This window comes from Lemur catta, chromosome 7, assembly GCF_020740605.2.
Source record: "Lemur catta isolate mLemCat1 chromosome 7, mLemCat1.pri, whole genome shotgun sequence".
Taxonomy (NCBI): domain Eukaryota; kingdom Metazoa; phylum Chordata; class Mammalia; order Primates; family Lemuridae; genus Lemur; species Lemur catta.
Genome location: NC_059134.1, coordinates 34,353,039 through 34,373,031, shown reverse-complemented (window position 1 = coordinate 34,373,031; position 19,993 = coordinate 34,353,039). Strand labels below are relative to the sequence as shown.

The 19,993-nt window shown below is 32.6% G+C and overlaps 1 protein-coding gene across 1 annotated transcript in view; it reads left to right on the top strand.

Moving 5' to 3' along the window:
• Window positions 1–19,993, top strand: part of DYNC2H1 (dynein cytoplasmic 2 heavy chain 1) — a 279,710-nt gene that overhangs the window by 170,446 nt on the left and 89,271 nt on the right. Inside the window, exons 79-82 of the mRNA XM_045556812.1 lie at window positions 1,253–1,408; window positions 6,113–6,188; window positions 10,705–10,910; window positions 13,457–13,561. Coding sequence (XP_045412768.1) covers window positions 1,253–1,408; window positions 6,113–6,188; window positions 10,705–10,910; window positions 13,457–13,561 — 543 coding nt within the window. The remainder of the gene's footprint in view (window positions 1–1,252; window positions 1,409–6,112; window positions 6,189–10,704; window positions 10,911–13,456; window positions 13,562–19,993) is intronic.

The following is a 19,993-nucleotide window of genomic DNA, read 5'->3' as shown; positions in this document are numbered from 1 at the left end:
TGAATATATCTTTGGCCTTAGCTCATAATTTTATCTCAAAAACATATCAGTGTTTTTGTTTTGTTATTTTTCAAGTAGTCTGTATTTGTATATGATTTATTAATTTGCATGATCTTTAATATAGTGCCTTTAAGAAAAACTAAGTTGTTTGGTTTCCTACTGTCACGTTTTATTGACTAGTGCTCAGAAAAGTGCACTAGTCTGTGATAATTTTTTATAAATGTTTCATAAATGTGAAGAGCTTTCATTTTAAAAGTGTAAATTTGATACTTAGTACTTCAATAGTATATTTTTATTTTAAACAAAAAAGTCTTTTTATTTGAGAAATAACAATGAAAAGACACCGGTGAGGCCTATATTTCCTATTTTTTGTAGCAGGCATTCTTAAAGTATTGACTTGAATTATGTTTTTTCATTTTATGTTAGAAACCATTTTGGAAGAAAGATTTTCCCTTTAAAACAGCCTATTAAAATAACGTGGACAGACAAATCCACATCATATATGTATTTTTTACACTGGAATTCTTTTGTGGGGGGTTATTTTGCTATTTTTCCAGTAACTTGAAAATTTTCTTTTATCATTTAAAAATATGATATATTGGAAATGATAGTGGATTGTTGAATGAAAAATAAAAAAAAAAAAGTAAAAATATGATATTAACATATCTTGTGCATGTGGATGAACTTTTTTTTTGATTGAGTACTAGTCCAATATACAATTTCAGTTCCTGGGTGTATATTTGTGTTTATAAGCCTAGCAATGTTAGGAAATACCCACTTTAACTTTGGACTAATGTGCAAGGAAGATTAGTTGGTATTATATGTAAATGGTCGGAAGTCCTCATGGAAATTTAAATAGCAACTAGTGAGGAAAAATTGGCATATTAAATTCAACCACCTGCCCTATAACAATCAGTATCATATTGTAAATTGTAAGTGATTTCATTTCAGTAAAAAAAAACCTAAATGATCACATAAAACTTACTTGGTTATTTTGAATATATGGCTATGTAGATTTTTTAATTTGAAAAATTATTCTGTATTTATAATTGAGATGAACTTTTGTATATAAGGAGTTTAAAATTAGTTTTATATTTGTACATTTTGAAATAATATAATAAAATAATTTAAGTCAAACTTGTGAACTAGGAGAAAATTTTCTTCAAAATATGTTCTCAAATATGTTAAATACTGATTTATTTCATTTGTAAGATTTTAGCAATAGGAAGTCTATTAATTTTTTTTTTTTTAGTCACCTCCAGGTTTAAAGAAGAATTTAATGCGCACTTATGAGTCTTGGACTCCTGAGCAAATTAACAAAAAAGATAATATACATCGAGCTCAGGCTCTCTTCAGTTTTGCATGGTTTCATGCTGCATGTCAAGAAAGAAGAAATTATATTCCACAAGTAAGTAAGAACATGTCTTTCCTGTATTTTAAGCTTATATTTTTTTATTTTAGAAGTTTTTACAATCTAGTATAAATGGCTAGGATTAATCATAATTTGGCTCATGACTTGTAAATTTATATCTCCAATCTTATCTTTTCTGGCTAATCTTCTAGACAGTATATAGTCACCTACTTTACATTTCATTGAATTAAAGTATTAAGAACAATTCATGACCCATCATAAGCCCTCAGTGAGTGTTAGGTATTGCCATGGTTATGACTCCCAGACATCTCAAACTTAAAAAACTGAATTCCCATACCAATTTTTTCTTTAGTATATCCTTTTCAGAAAAAGACATCAATATCCCTCTGCTTCTTCAAGTGAAAAACCCAGGAGTTGTTCTTGATATGTTTTGTTTCTTAGCTTTCCTATCCAATCCAATATCAAGTTTTATTGATTCTACTTCCAAAATATAACTCAAACGTGAGCACTTCTTCACCATTGTTTCCAATCCCCTATCACTTCTCACCTGTATTGACTTTCTGAGCTAGCCTTCTAACTGTTCTTCCTGCTTTTTGCATGTAGCAGCCAGAATTATCTTTCTGATATATGAGTTTGATTATTTCATTGCTGTGCTTAAAATCCATAAAATGGCTTTCTATTGTAATTGGGAAAAAATATGCAAGTTTCTTGCCATAGTTCAGAAGAAAAGACCTGCCTCATCCTCCTCTGGGGCCCTTTGTCTCACTTATACTCTATACTACAGTCATGCTGGGCTTCTTTAAGATCTTGAATTCATCAAGCTCTTTTTCACCGTAGGCTCTAGCTGTTGTTGTTAGCTCCACCAATAAATTGAATTTTTTCCATTGCTTTGGCAGTCATATCTGGTACTCATGGTCAGTTTTTCTTGCCAAATGCCTATCTCAGCCATAAACTGCATCACTCTTTTATCTTTAAATTTTCCCTTCCTCTTTTTTCAACTTTGCCCACATCTGTTGAGGAAAATATCTCCTCAAACTGCCTTCCCTCCTCACCCTACCTGCCTTTTAGCCTCCCTTTCTATTTCAGTTACATGTCCAAATAAGAGCGTAAGTTCTGGAGTTAGACTTGGATTTGAGTCCTGACTCTAGAATTTCCTTGATGCGTGACTGGGTCAATTGCTTTAATGCCAATAAACACCAGTTTCCTCAACTGTAGAATGGTAATAATGATTATGTTTACCTTTATTGTGGGGATTAAATGAAATAGTAAATGTTTAAAAGTGCTTAACACAGTGACTGACATGTAGCCTGTCAATAAATATTTGTTAAACAGATGAAATGATAAACAATAATAGGATTGTGTTGTTTCTATAATTTGCATACTATGCTTATGGGAAAGGTACACTTATTATTTTCATTTTACAAAGGAGGAAAATGCATTTCGTTTATGACAATTAACTGGCTCAATGAATCACACCTAAAAAGCTATAGAGCTCCAAAATGGCTAGGCCCAATTTCCTCTAAATTCTTTGCTTCTAACTTCTCTGATATCCATACTTAGCCTAATGTATCAGTTAATCCTGACTGATTAATGAAGATGACTGATAATGATGGACCTTTACTGAGAAAATTAGATTTCATTGTGTGTTAAGAGATACATGCACATGGTATAAATTTAAAAGCTGTAAAAAGATTTGCAATGAAAAATTAGTTTCCTTCCTCCTTATCACCCTGCCACCCACTGTTTTCTATTCTCAGGGGATCTACTGTTAACCATTTCTTGGGTGTGCTTTATATTGTATAAAAATACAAACATTTTATGAATTTATATATATATATGTTCTTTGTAACTCAAATGGTAGCATGTTGGAAACACAGTTCTCAACCTTGCTTTTTTTTTTTTTTTTTTGAAACTGAGTCTCCTCCTTTTGTCCCTTTAGCTCACTGCAACCTCAAACTCCTGGGCTCAAGTGATCCTTCTCCCTCAACCTCCCAAGTAGCTGGGACCACAGGTGCACATCACCATGCCTGGCTTATTTTTTCTGTTTTGTGTAGAGACAGGGTCTTGCTTTTGCTCAGGCTAGTCTTGAACACCTGACCTCAAGCAATCCTCCCGCCTTGGCCTCCCAGAGTGCTGGGATTATAGGTGTGAGCTACTGTGCCTGGCCTGAACCTTACTTTTTAAACAATACGTTTGAGATTGTTAATATCAGTACCTGTTTAATGCCTAATTTAAAAATATTATTTGTATTACATGATATCAATTTTTAACAGTTTTGTATTTTTGGATGAGTATGCAAGGCTTTTCAACTTTTGCTATTACGAAAAAGAAATGTTGCAATAGATATCTCTATACCTGCTTCCTTTAATACTTATTCACAGTGGCCAATTCCTAAATGTGGAATGTTTGGGCCAAAGGATATGTATATTTTTTAAAATTTGTAAATATTACTAAAATTGCTCCCCGTAGAGGATATAGCAGTTCACTTTCCCACAAAAAAAGTTTGAGAATGTCCCTTTTTTTCATACCATAAATTTGATCTTACAAAAATCATAACAGTGGAGGTAGAAGTAGACAAAATATAGAATACTATTTAATTACTAGAGATGATGTCTTAGGGATATATATTAAGTAATATTGATAGCAGCAGTCTTCTAATTTGGGGGTTTTATAAATATTGGTCTTTAAAGTATTTTAAAACTTTTTAAGGAAATAAACATTTCTTTTCACAAATATAGTCTAATAGAATGATATAAGAAATGTTATTAATAAGACTGTTTTGAGTTGGAGAAAGTTTAGTTAAAATATAGGAATTTCGTTAACTGTTTATGGTACCTATCCTATACAGATATTTAATTCTTAAATATTATAACTTAATGAAGTTTAAACCTTTTGTTTTCATGGTACTCATTTTTAGGAATAATTGTCCAAATGTTATTGATCCCCAAATTTATAAATTTAACCCAGATCAATTTTCTAAGCTCTAGGTTTGTATTATCAAACAATTGACCTACCCAGGTGTGTGTCTTAAAGATAACTGAAAATTCACATATTCTGGATAAAGTCCTAGAAGTACCAGCTTCCCAAGAGCACAGATTTTTGTCTCTCTCTTTTTTTTTTTTTTTGAGACAGGGTTTCACTCTGTTGCCCAGGCTGGAGTGCAGTGGCCTCATCATAGCTCACTGCATCCTCGAACTCCTGGGTTCAAGTAATCCTTCTGCCTCAGTCTCCTAAGTAGCCGGGACTACAGACATGTACCACCATGCCCGGCTAATTTTGTATTTTTTGTAGAGATCAGGTCTCGCTTTTGCTCAGACTGGTCTTGAACTACTGGCCTCAAGTGATCTTCTTGCCTCAGCCTCTCGAAGTGTTAGGATTACGGGCGTGAGCCACTGCACCCAGCCAATTTTTGTCTCTTTCATTGTTTGCTATATTGTTATTGACCAAAACAGTGCCTGGTATATATCAGGTGCTCCATATGTTTCTGTTTAGTGAGTTTTGTTTAGTGATCTCATAATTGTTTAGTGATCTCATAATATTTCTTCCCAAACGTTATATTCTTTTAGTGTTTCAATTATTAATGAATGACCACCATCCATTTGAATAAGGTATAACCTTAGAAGTCTTTTTTTGGTATCTTCACTTTCCATTACAATCCAGTACAAAAATTCTGTTTTATTTTCCTAACTAGTTCTCAAATCTGTCTACTTTTGTCTGTCTTTCTGTGTCAACCTGCTCCTCATCAGGGTGACTTTCCCTTACCTCTTTGATTAGGTCAGATCTTTTTTATGTATATATGTGTGTGTATGCATACATATGTCTATATGTGTGTGTGTATATATAAACACATATGCAAACAATTCAAGTATGTTTCTTTCCATCAAAGTTATTATAGTTTATAGTTGTATATGTATTTGAGTGATTGTCTCTACCCTACTCTTGCCCACATTTGACTGAAAGTTACATAAAGACAGAGATTATTTATGTTTTAGTTATTCTTATATTGCCAGATCCTGACATATAATACACATTTTAAAAATATTTTTGAATGATGAATGACTGAATAAAATGTGTATCAGTATTCCTAAATGATATCCAAGCCTAAATATATTTTAATTTGAACTTATTTTATTACATAGGACTAATTAGTTACAGTCAATGGAAGCCTCATAGAAATTATTTTTAATTATGTTTCATATTATTTTCTACACAATGTAGAGCCCTATCAATGTTCTATTTATACAAACATTGTAGCTATTAGTTATAGGTATAATTTTATTTAGTTCAAATATGAATGCTTTGTGGTTCAATATGAATGAATATACAGATAATATTGCTTTATGCTTTGGAGCCATTTTTGCAATATTTCTGTTTTTATGTTTGTGGAAAAAATCCATAATTCTGAAGGATAAAATGATAGGAAATATCTCAATGTATATGCAGTAAGTAGAATAAAAAATTTACAACACCAGTTTGTTCTCTCTGACTATATTGTCACGTACTTAAATGATGAAAACTAATATGATATTATAAAGTACTTTTATGCTGTGGTCAGTAAATTTGTTTTTTAAAAAATTCACTTTAGATTTATTGTGTATAACTTTTATTAAAAATTCTTAGAAGTTGTATTTTTTAGTATATGTTGTTAGTTTTATTTAAGATTGTAAGGACAGTGATGCATGCATATATATCTTTGAACATTGCTTAGTTCTTTACTATTTTTTAAATTTGTTTTGACAGGGCTGGACGAAGTTTTATGAGTTTTCTTTATCAGATCTTCGGGCTGGGTACAACATTATTGACAGACTCTTCGATGGTAAGTTCTAATGATGAAAAATTTTATCTCTGGTGTTAATGAAAATTTTTATTGGAGGTCCTATTAACTATATGGTTTCTTGAGAAGTGGCTTAACTCCCTATCACAAAATTTGCATTTTGTTTTTTATATTGCTTTTTAGGTTCTGATTGTCATGCCTGTGTTATATGAGAGTTCTTACATTATCTATTGTGGTCGTTGGTTTTTATATATTCCTTTAGATTTTTGATTCATTTATAGCTCTGTGGAAGTAGAAAGCTAGAAAGAACTTGTCTTCACTTTGGCCTTCAAAAAGTTTCAGACTTCAACTGAATGATTCAGGTATCTTTCAAGGGGACTGTTAAAATTCAGGAGTATAGCAGAATAAGGTCAGTACCAAGGATTTGTGGGTTCATAGTGGAATTATTAAGTAGGATTCAAATAATAGATTGAAGTAGTGCACCAAATAAGACAATCTGATCTCCTCAGGCCATCTAGCTCTCTGTCTGCTTGAAGACAGGAACAGTCCAATCTCTAAAGCTTACTGTGCAGGGCCAAGGGAAGAGAACACTAGAGTTTAGATCAATGATGGGTTAGAGAACAGAATATGTTCAGAATAATCTCAAACTTAAAAATGTTTTAAAACTTAGAAACAGAACTCTCAATTTCTTTCTCCTGTCTATCCCCAATCCTGTAACCCTGCCACCCTGCCAAACCACTCTTCTCTGAGTTTGCCCCATTTTGGTAGATGACCCCTGCCATTCGTGAAACTGTTAAAGCTCAGAGCCTATTAGTCATCATGGATTCTTTCCATTTTCTCATCCTCAAACATGCAGTGCTTGGGCAATTTCTGTCCTTTCCATTTCCAAATTACATCATGATTCTATTCCCTTCATTTCAGCTTCATTAATGCCTTGGCAGTCCAAGCAATACCTTCTTACCTCGTCTTCTTACTTCTACTTTAGCACCCTTTCAAATATTCTTCATTTTGTAAATAAGTTTACTTTCTAGAAAAGCAAACCAAAGCATATAATTGCCCCATTTAAAACCTTCTGCCACGTTTGTCATCTTTCTGTTCCTCAAACAAGCCAGATTTGTTCCTACCTGAAGGTTTTAGTAGGTGTTCTTGTGTTTGAAATACTTCCATCCTACATCTTTATATGGCTTCCTCTATTATTCACTTCTCAGCTTAGACATATCTTCTTCAGAAGACCTTTTTCTCACCACTGAATCTAATCTTCTAGTCATTCTCTATCCCTTTGTTTTATTCTTTTAATACATTAGTTCAACCTAATGTCTTAGGCTTATCTTCTTGTTTATTCATTTTCTTATTTTGTTTCTCTTCCCACTAGAGTGTAATCTCTACATTAAAGTGAGGTCTTTGTCTTGTTTGCCATGTATGTCCTTAACACCTGTAACAGTGCCTAGCCCATTATAGGCACTCAATTATCCTTTGAGTTAATGGCATCAGAAATTATTCTGTAATTTTTCTTTGGCAAAAGGATAAGGATGGGCAGCTACAATGTGGCTAATTCCCATTTTAATTTTTATATTTTTGAGGTTAAAAAAACCCTTTTTAATGAAGTACAACATATGTACAAAAAACACTTATATTGTAAGATTACAGCTTAATGTTATTTCCACAAACTGAACACACCCATCTAGGCATAGTCAGCATCTTAATCCAGAAACAACATTGCCAATACCTCAGAGTCTACCCCATGTAATGATGCCTTCTAGTCACTACCATCCCTCAGCTCCCTTATCCATGCTCCTAAGGTAGATACCAGACACCTAACTATATAGATTAGTTTTGCCTGTTTTTGTAAAACTGGAAACATGCAGCATGTCTTTAGGTTTTTCGGTGAACATTATATTTGATAGATTCATTCATATGGTTGCACATAGTTGTCCATTTATTCTCAGTGCTATATAGTATGCTGTTGTGTGATGATACATACTTCTGTTGATAGACATGTGGATAGTTTTCAGTTTGGAATGATTATGAATAATGCTACTGTATCTTCAGGTGAACATACGGGTATATTTCTGTTGGATATATATGTAGGAATATAATTGCTAGGTCATAGGGTATGTATTTGTTCACTATTATTAGTTAATGTCAAATAATATTCCAAGTGAATTTTTTGTTTAAAATATTTCTTTGAATTATACATCTGAAAATTGCACATAAATGTACAATTCAATATATTTTCGTAAATTGAACCTATGTAACTAGCACAAAATGAAAAAGAAAAGTATTTTCAGCATTCTGGAAGCACCTCCTCCCTACTTCTTTCTATGTATGACCCAACATTCCCCCAGCCCATGCAAGGGTAACTACTTTTCTGACTTCCACAAGCTATTGTTTTTAATGTTTGGCACAGAATTTTTTGGATGATACAGACTAATACTGTTAATACTTTAGCTTGCGTAGAAACTTGGTAATTTTCCAAAATCCTTTTGAACTGTTATTTGATTTTATAATACCACAGACAAGTATCATTAGTGCCCTTTTGCGGATGATGAAGCCAAAACACAGAGAGTTTGAATGATTTATCATTGTGTTTCAAGTTGTGATGTGTTAATAATTAATTAATAGCATCCTGTGACCGTTATATATGTCACACCATTGAATGGTAAATAAAAGGCAGATGCTTTAAAATGATATTGAATCTCATGACAAAAATCTGACTGTAAAAACCTTGATTACAAATTTTGCTGATGTCAAGGGGCTTCCATATATGTAGAATTAAATGTGAAAATGAGATAAAGTTCTAATTATCAGGGTCAATTTGTATAAAGTAGTAGCTATGCAGCCCAGAGCAAGTTTCTTAATCTTTAAACCTGAGTTTCCTGAACTGTAAAATAGGAATAGTAGTAGGCACTACCTCACTTTGTTTAATTGTTGAGAGATTTAAATGAGAAAAGCCACATGAAGCATTTAAAATTTAGTACATTTAATATATTGAGTTAATCTATCAATAATTGTTGGCTGTTATTATTATTGCTATTGTTGTAATTTAAGTTCTATTCATTTCTTTTTATCCTGAATGACATAAATTTGTTTTGAGAACAATGGGTAGAAGGAGAAAAATTGGAGAGATGCAGTGGCTCATGCCTGTAATCCTAGCACTTTGGGAAGGTGAAGCAGGAGGATTGCTTGAGCTCAGGAGTTTAAGACCAGCCTGAGCAAGAGTGAGGGCCTGTCTCTACAAAGAAAAAAATTCCAAAAATCAGCCAGGCATGGCAGCGCATGCCTATAGTCCCAGCTACCCAGGAGGCTGAGGCAGGAGGATTACTTGAGTCCAGGAGTTGGAGGTTGCAATGAACTACGATGACGCAACTACACTCTAGTCCAGGTGACAGAATGAGACTCTGCTGAAGAAAAAAAAAAAAGAAAAAAGACTTTTTATAAAAATTCTATAAAATATTTCATATAATGGCTGATTCTTCTATTTTATAAGTTGAAGGGTACACTAAAATCTCTATATTCCTTAGTGACTGACTTATCAATGACTGGCATATCCATTACTCATGTATCAGTTAGTAAGTATCAAGGCAGAACTAGAAAATTGAGTCCTGGCAAAGTCCTTTGCTATTTAGCCACTATTAACAACAAGGTATAGGCAGAAAACAAATGTAATTATTACTCATTGTGTAGGTGCCCTTAGCAACTGCAGGAGGCAACCTAAATCACTTTTGTCCCAAGGCATGTAGGAATACTGCCATCGATTTTTGTAGTTATCTGTAAATGTTATAGTAATGCAATAGAACTGAACTAGTAATGCTAACAACAAAGTTAACTAGGTAGTTTAAGTATAGTTATGTGTTTCCTGTATTTACTGCAGACCTGAGATTTAATTACATTGCAACATTACCAATGAACTGTTATTATGAGGATGTGTCTGTTGCAAAATGAAAGAATATCTTACAGAAGAAGTTCCATTGTGATTTTTTAAACTACATTTCTGTTAGAATAGAAAATGGATAGTTGACTATGTAAATAATCATGATGTTTAGAAGACTATAATGTATGAAGGTGTTTTGTAGAGTTTCCCTATTAATCACATTATTTTATGAACTGAGTGTTTTCATCAAAAGTTGTATAAAATGTTTGGATATGTCCTTTTAAGGCATTTTCAATTTAATTAGCTGGTATTACATGGCAGATAAGAGAATGGCTCTCGATTCAGAGCACCTCATTTCTAATCCAGATCTGTGGAATTGTGTAACTTTCTCATTTTGGTGACCCAGCCCCCTTAGGCCTTAATTTCTCCATGTGTGTGGTTGTATAATATTAATACTTCTGTATTTTCTATGAGGATTAAGTGAGTTTATATGTGTAAAATATTTGGAAAATTTCACTTGATTAAATAACCTCAATAAATACTAGTTTCTGCTATTAATGATCATTTAAAGAAATGATTTAGTTGTATTAAGTATATGTTGCTATATCCTGTAAAGATAACTGGAGCCAGGAATTTAGTTAACATTTTAGAAATGAAATTAATAAAGGTATTTTTTTTTAACTATAGGTACCAAAGATGTACAGTGGGAATTTGTGCATGGTTTACTTGAAAATGCTATTTATGGAGGACGTATAGATAACTATTTTGACCTCAGAGTTCTTCAGTCATACCTGAAACAGTTTTTTAATTCTTCAGTAATTGATGTATTAAACCAAAGAAACAAGAACATTTTTCCATATTCCACATCTCTACCAAAATCCTGCAGCATTTTAGTAAGTAAAATTAGTCATTTTCAATCAATTACTGGATAGATACTCGAATCATTTCTTACATTGTTAAATATATTATTTCTTTTCAAATGCACAAGTAATTATTCTCAGTTGATAATATTATGTTTATTCCCAATATGTGGCCTGATTCTCCAAACTCTAGTCAAGTGTCCTATAAGCTTTTGGGTAATTACTGAAGATTGATCATAATGATAATAGACTAGCACGTAGGCAAATCTTGAAGGGAGTAGCCAAGGAAAATTCAAAGAATGTAGGACTGCAATAAAGAGCTGCAATGGGAGAAGATGCTACTTCCTAGTGGGCATGAGTGTACTCTGATATATTGAAGAGTATGAAAGAAGTCAAATATTATTTAACAAGTATCTGTCTTCAGTTTCTGGCTTGTAAATGTAAAGCAGGTCTAAATATATAAAAGGTTCTACTTTATCTGTGTTTCCCAGCAGTGTTTTTGTTTATGTGTGTTTATTTTAGCTGGCTGTAGCTTTTTGCCTTGAGTCATCACATAAAAGCCTTCTAGAATGCAGTCATCCTTTCCAGAACATAGTATTAAATATAGCCCAAAGATTTCAATTTTATTTTATTTTGCCATAAACCTATTTTTGTATAAATGCCCAAATATGTTTTTATTACAGAGTATTATAATTATACATTTATTCACCAACTACAAAGATATTTATCTGTTCAATTGTGTAATTCTCTGTGCTATTTTAAGTATCCCATCTTTTTTGTTTTTAAGTATCTTTCATTTACTCAGTCATTCAATAATACGCATTCAGCATCTGTTCAATGTTAGCCCTGGTCCAGGCACTGTTGATACAGGGAAGCATCTATGGAGTTTACCTTCTAGTAGGAGAACTGTAGAGTGAATGAGCAAACAGTATATCATGTATTTATCATGTATTTATCTTACATAGTATACACCAACAAGTTTTTTGCCTCTGAAGCTTAAAGAAAAAATTCATACAGAAGTGTATGTACATCATAAATGTACAATACAATGAATTTTTGTACATTGACCACATGAGTGTAGCCAACACTGGGATCAAGAAGCAGAACATTGTCAGCTCCCCAGAAGCCCTCCTCATGTTCCTCTCTAGTTACTGCTACTCCCACTAAGGGCACATTGTCCAGACTTCCTACAGCCTAGATTACTTTTGCCTGTTTATATAAATAGGATCATATAGTATATATTCTTTTGTGTCCAAATAGGTTAAATCAGTCTGAAAATGCAGCTACTAATTATTTACCTAACATGTCAGTGTAGTTCTAAATAGACAGAAGACTCTAGCCAATTTAGATGAGAAGATTTCATAGCTATTTTGAAATGAACAAAGTGTATAACTCTACAAAGAGTAATAGTTTTAAATGTATAGGATGATTTATGAGAATCACTGTTTAGCTTTCTATCTAATTGAGTTAGAAGGAGATGCCAAAAGTTTCCCAGGATGATAAGAAAATATGCACATGCTTGTTTACATGCACACAGGTACATGCATATATACATAAACTCATATACATGTACATATACATTTATACATGTGTATGTTGTGATTGAATACCTTGAGGAAGTTTAAAAATGTTGAGCTACAGGAAAGGAAGACTTGCAAAGGACAACATGACTTTAAAAATTTGACATATTTAACAGGTCCTGGGCTTCTTGGAACCTAACTCTCTCCTTGGAAATACTTCAGGGACAGATTCCAAGAATGAGAAAGGATGATGGGAAGCCAGAGAATGAGTCTCCCCACCCTTACTTCAGCAAACATCGTTTAGATGCATATGTAATAACTGCCTTAAAATAACTTGTCTCTTCATGAAAACAAATCAATTCCCACCTTTGGACCAAACTGAATAAATATTTTTAATCTATACTTGGTTTTTCATCTAAAGTCATGAATGAGTAAATAAAACTACTCAGATGAATGCATTAGCAAGTCAAGCTTATGCATTGGTTAGTGTAATTCTTAGGATGAAATGATAGGATTATCAATGCATTTTTATCACAGCTCACCGGCAAACTGAAGACTGACTGTGGAATCGCTTTGTAATAAAGTAATTTACAGAGCAGTGCCTGCATAACTGGGTGTGTCTGTAAGTTTATAAGGTTTCTAAGGTTTCTCTAAGTTCAAAAAAAAAAAACAACCACAGATTTCTGGAATATTTATCTTAATTTAACATAAGCAGAACTATACTCTGCAGATTGGTAAGTTACAGGAAAAAAAAACCTTATAGAGCTTTCCTAAGAACATCTAACATAGTGTCTTATACATTGTAGGGATAGCCATTTAAATATGTCTGTTTTAAACAATGCAGGGTCCCTTTAGTATCAAATAATTGAACTATGAAGACGTATTCATGATAGAATATTTCCCATGGGTAACTGAGTTAAAATACAGAGAAAAAGTGCAATTTACCTAAAAAATATAAAATATGAATAATAAATACTTCACAATATCCATTTTTTCTGATTGCAGTGGTTGTAAGTTTAATCTTTAGTGAAAAACTGTTTTTCACTTCTTTATATTAAGGACTATCGTGCTGTAATTGAAAAGCTTCCAGAGGACGACAAACCTAGTTTCTTTGGTCTGCCTGCCAATATTGCTCGCTCGTCTCAGCGTATGATCAGTTCTCAGGTAACCTAAAAAACGATCTTTAAAAAAGAAATGTTGCTACTGAGCCTAAAGGAAACATTAAATTTTATTTAGTACTACAGACACCACAAGCTTTTATTTAAAATTTTTGTTTCATTTAACACGTTTCAGTTTTACCGTAAACAAATTTTCAATGAGCCAAATAGTTTTATCTTAATATATTCACTAAATTTAGTAAGATAACATGGAACACTATCAATTTCATCCAAAATATATTTGTTGTACTCCTGTAATTTATGTTATTATGGCTACTTTAAGTGTAATTTATATAATTGAACATGTCATGAAATTTAACATTTTATAAAATACCAGACACATATGTATAATTTACATTTGTGTATTAGTTTATAGGAGACAAGTAGTTAATATTTCATATTATTTTACTCAGGAATGAATATTATAAAAATTGGGGAAAATATAGATTTTCAAATTATTGAGACATATAAATGTGTTAGCCATGAACAATGTAAATGTACATTCTAGGTTATTTTTTATTGACCCCAGATAATTAAGAAGAGCTAACATTTATTGATCTCTTACTGTGTGCCTGAAACTGTTCTAAGTGCTTTATAATCAGGAATCTTATTTAGTTTTCATAGACTCTATTAATAAGATCTATTATTTTCGCCCTTTAACAGATGAGGAAACTGAGAAAGAAAGAGTTAAATAACTGGCCTAAGTAAGAAGCCAGTAAGAAGCAGAACTAAAATTTAAACTCAGGCTATCTGGGTAAAGGGATGGGCTCCTCACTATGTGCTGCACCTGCTCCCCAGGCATGAATGTTCTGCTGAATAATGTGCACTATTCCAGGGGCATGGAGTCATGAACCATAAGTTCATTGATCCAAATATGAAAAATTCATAACAGTCTTTAACTATTTACTTTGGTAATTTACAGGCATTCTAGTTAGATTATATTTTCCTATGTAACACTATAGTTTCATATTTTATTGCAATTTTAGCCAATACTTACAAAATTGATGTTTCCTCTCTTTTACTATTAATTGTCTGTTTAGCAGTTTTAATGTTCATTCTCACATCTTTGTAAAAAAGTTTTTTTTGAGCATACAGATGCTCCTTGATTTATGATGGGGCTATGCCCCAATAAATCTACTGTAAGTTGAAAATATCTTAAATTGAAAATGCATTTAATACAATTAACCTACCAAACATCATAGCTTAGCCTAGCCTATCTTAAACATGCTCAGAAAACTTATATTAGCCAACAGTTGTGCAAAATCACTTACACAAAGCTTATTTTAAAATAAAGTGTTGACAGTCTCATGTAATTTATTGAACACTGTACCGAAAGTAAAAATCAGAATGGTTGTGTGGGTACTTGAAGTGTGATTCCTACTGAATGTATATTGCTTTCGCCCCATCCTAAAGTCAGAAAGTCTTAAGTTGAACTATCATAATTCAGGGACCATCTGTATATTTATTAAAATAACTGTAAATGTTTTCTGGAACAGATAAGATCTTACCTTCTCTTCATCTATACCAGCTAAAGAAATTCTCCAGTTCGTTTTCCCTTTCTTATACAAAGGGTCATTTTGGTACTGAGGAGCCATAATCTTAGTCTTCCACCTATCTTCTATTTCATTTTAGTTACACAGGTCCAGGGCTTGCATAGCAACAAACGGCTCCGCAGGCTAAGTGAAGTCCCAACAATCAGGGGTTTCATAGCAAAACTAGGCAGATAAAATATTCCACACTTATCTTAGCTATGTAGTTTTTAAGGAAATAGTACTGTGAGAAGATAGACTCCAATGTTATTTTCCCAGACAGTCCTAAGACAACTAGGCTTCACTTTTACTTTTTACTCACTCTAGTGTACCAAACAGTTCTCCCAAATTTGTCTTAATATGATTTAATCTCTACTTTTTGTCTTGCCTTAGTATTGAAATTGTTATGAATGTTTGTTGCATGAAAAGAAGATAACATTCTTCCTAAAGTTTTCTAGTAACACATACTTTCTTAATATTTGTATTTTAGCTGTCAGTCTGTTTTCACTACTTACTTACTTAGGTTTTGAATTACTTTTATACTTAAACAGCTTTCATAGCGCACCAATTATTATAACATTTTATTTTTGTAATTATAAAGATGTACATGTAGTTGAACTAATAACATTTCTATATTTAGAGCATGCATTTAGAGATTTTTCATTCCAAGTTAGATTCAGAGCTACATTTAGAAAGCTTGCTCTTATGTGAAAGTAAACATTCAGATACAAAGAAGTCTGACTTGACACCAACTCTATCAATCTACTTGATGCCAAGTAGATTAAAAAAATTATTGATCTTGCACAAGTTCAGGGATGTGAGAACTGATATTGAAACAGATTTTTAGTGATTTGGGCTTTTAAAGACAGAGGCCAGCACCGAAGTTGTATAGCCAATTTCGTACAAATATAAAGGATGCAAATGAGTGCATCCATATGAGACAGTAACCACAGGTGGTATCTGCTGCAAAGTGTTAATGATACTTATTTACATGTGCTGTGTGTCAGCGGTTATCAGCTTGTTTTTTGTAACTTGCTGCAGTATACATGCCACATGGTGTTCTCATCCCATCAGTCAATGCACTATGTCTTTTTTCTTTTTCACTCTTATAAATGGTGTATGGATGACGTTGTAGTAACTAAAATGTGAAAGTCAAAAGAAAGACTTTGGGTTTTATTTTTGATGGTGGGGAGGGGAAGAGATCAGTTTAGTATATTAATTTGTAGTAACCATGAAATAATATTAATTTGAGGTGCCAATGAAATAGCATTTCTTTGAGGTGCACAGGGAATATCCACTTGGAAATGTCTAGTGGGAATTTAGACAAAATAAGCATAGGAGAGAATTCAGATATAGATTTAATAAAAAAGGATTTGACAAACAGCAGCACTTTTGTGAGAGAGGAAACCATGGGAGTCAGAGATTCCTAGGGAGCACTGATAAAGCAGAAAGGAAAGATGCCTGAAGGTAGAATCCTGGGAAATACCTACAATTAACACATATTTGGAGATGGGATTAATTTGGAAGTTTTACTCTGTTAAAGACCTATGTCTCTGCCAAAAAAGTTAAAGGAAAAGATGGTGATAATTTAATGTGAATGCAGGATTCAGGAAGAAATTGTTGATGTTAGAAGAAACTGAAGCGTGTTTTTTCCTGTATTCTGTTACAAGATTCTGAATTATTGAAGGGTGGAGAAGTTGTTGTGTTTTGTTTTGGCACCAGTACTGATTTGCTGATTGTGCCCTTAGTACTTTTTACTAATGAATATTGCTTTACTTTTAAAGAAGTATTTTATATTTAAAGCAACTATAAGTATTGATTGAGTTGATTTAAAAACAAAATCCTTCAAAATATTTTTGCTGTTAGCTTTTTGGGTAGAGGCATTTCGAAATTCCTGTGTTTCCCTCATTTCTGGAACTACCTTCACTTAAATCCTTTGTTCAATGCCCACTCCGAAGCTCACCCTCTCCATGAAATATTTGTATTTATCCTCTGGTATTTTTCACTTTTATTTATGCTCAACTATCCAACATTATTTGCCTCCAATATAACAACATTGGATAGGTTTTGGAATGTAGAGATGAGTAAAAATAGTCCCTGTTTTGAAGGAATTCAGTTTATGGGGAGAGAGATGTGTAGAAAGTCTCACTACAGTATATGTGGTAAAACGGGAACATGTATTCTAGTTATTTGAGTATGTATCTTGTGAATTTATATCTGAATAAATGTGCTTTTCACTTAATTGCTGAAGAAAATTTTTTTTCACGAATTAGATTTTTTTAAAATGTTTGTACTGAATGGATGCAATTAAGACAGTTTGAGTACATGAGAAACACTTAAAAATTAAGCTAAATTAGGTTCTACTGGAGAAATCTTTAAAGCAGAAATTATACTTCTCATAATTTCAGACTTAGTAATGTTTGAAATTTTACTTTTTTTAAAGTAACAAAATAGTTCTAGTTTCTTCAACTTATTGTTTTGTTAAATCAGACTTTTCTGTGAGAAAGTGAAATCTAAACAAAATCAAGTTTGATATTTAAAATCATATTCTTTCATCATTTAAGCCCTAAACTATTATCATTAACATATGTCTTTGTTTACCAAGATAAGGAAATATCCTCTATAGGGCATGTATATTGATTTTTGTCTTCTCAGATATACAAAACACTTAAAATACCACTCAGTAGATCCCATTATTTTGTGTAATTTTTATAGGATTCTCAATAACAATGCCATTCTCTTCATCCCCTTGTACCAAAACTGGACAGTCATGAGTCTGTCATCTCCCTGGTAAAGGCAAAATGTGGCACCAGGAGAGTCAGACACTGAGGCAGATGTTCTTTTCCTTGGATTAGATAAATCAGAATATTAGAAGTCTATACCTAATGGTGGCCATACTTGAAGTGAAAGAAGGAAGACCATTGTAATCAATATGCAGAGAGCTTGAAAGAGCATTTTTTCTACTCTTACAACAATAGAAAGCAGACAAACTACAAGTTTGTGACCTTTTTTGAACCTACCAGAGATGAGATTGCAGAGTAAAAACTCAGTAAAATCTAAGGAGATAAAGGTCCCTACAGAAAAGTGATAAAACACAAGCATGTGCTTACCTGGGGCAGATGCATCTAGACATTGGTAAGAATTCATCTAGAATATTTAATAAATTGATCAAGGCTCAGAGTGGGCTGCTAAAAGGTGAAGGCCACAGATAATGAGGTGAGTTCTTACCCTCTTAAAGGCTTTTTCTCCATGGACCCTCACCTGAGGAGAGTATTTAGAAACTCTCTTTGTGGTGGAGACCTGGGAGAGAGGAATATAGTCACTCTGAGAGGAGGAGTGTCACAAAACTGGAAACTCACCCCTACGCTAAATAAAAGGCATCTACAGCCCCTACTCAAAAGGATTCGGCAGAAGAATTTGAAACCTGTGGTGCAACAAAAATTTGTGGACTCCATCTCAGCCAAATTCCTAACGTAATTAACACAAACCCCTAAAGGCCTATCACAAAGAAATTTATGCACATTTCTAAGCTTTAAAACTTCCTTAGCTTCTACTGCTTGGTACAAGATGTTCGGCTCTCAATAAAAGATTACAAGGTATATGAAAATGCAAGAAAAGATATCACTCCAAGAGACAAAACAATCAACAGAACCAGACTAAAATATGACCTAGATGTTGTAATAGGAAATTTAAAATAATTATGATTTTTTTATGTTAAAAGTTCTGGTGGAAAAGAACAACATGCAAAGTTTGATGGTTAATTTCAACAGAGACATGGAAACTATAAGAATGAATAAAATGAAAGTGTTAGAAATAAACACAGTAACAGAGATAAAGAATATCTTTACCAAGTTAATAAGTAGAGTTAGCCAAGGAAAAAATTAGTGAAATTGAAGATAGAGTAAAAGTTACCCAAACTGAAACACAAGGTGAAAATAAGTATTAATAAAAACAAATAGAACAAAGCATCCAAGATTGTGAGACAAAATGTACCAGTCTAACAGTTGTGTAATTGGAATCCACAAAGCTTAATTAACACCATGCTAGATAAATTTTCACCCATCTTCCCCTAAAAAATAAACACACCTAGGTATTAAATATCAAAACTGAAAATAAAAGACTGAAATACTGAAGGTAGCCATGGGGAAGGGGACCCCACACACTACATATAAGGAAACAAAGTATTAGAGCAGCCTTTTCCTCAGAAGTCATTCAAGTCAGAAGACAATGGAATGATAACTTTAAAGTGCTGAATGTAGAAACTGGAAACCTTGAATTCTATACTCAGCAAAGTATCTTGGAAAATGAAGAAGTCTTTCTTAAATAAAAACAGAATTTATTGCCTGCAGACTTACTCTACAAGATTGTTACAGGAAGATCTTCAATCAGAAGAGCTAAGATGCCAGTAAATATAACTACATGTTAACATATGCATTTGAATGATCACAAACCAGATAACTTTCTACTTTATAATTCTGATACATAGCAATTATTAAAGTATTTCCATATTATTCCTGAATTAGAGGTTGAATTATTATAAAATTGTGTATAGAAAATGTAGAATTATTATAAGGTTATATGTATTTTTAAAGAGGAGGCTTCTAAAAATCTTAGGTGTGTCATCCAAACCCTTTTATACTATACTGCATACTTTAGGTACATGTGCCTATTTTTTTTTATATGGGATATGGATTTGATGGCTTCCCCAATAAGTTGTTTCTAAGCATAGATTTTAATTCTATCCTTGTCAAAAAGTCTAGTAAGTGGAATAAAGTTAATAGAAATTTTTACCATCATCATAATCATTAAAGGACCATGGAAAATTAATTCTTATGCAGAAATTTTCATTTCTCTTCTAATGGAAATTAGGTATTGAAAAAAATTTACAGCAAGTTCCATGCTAGGAGGTC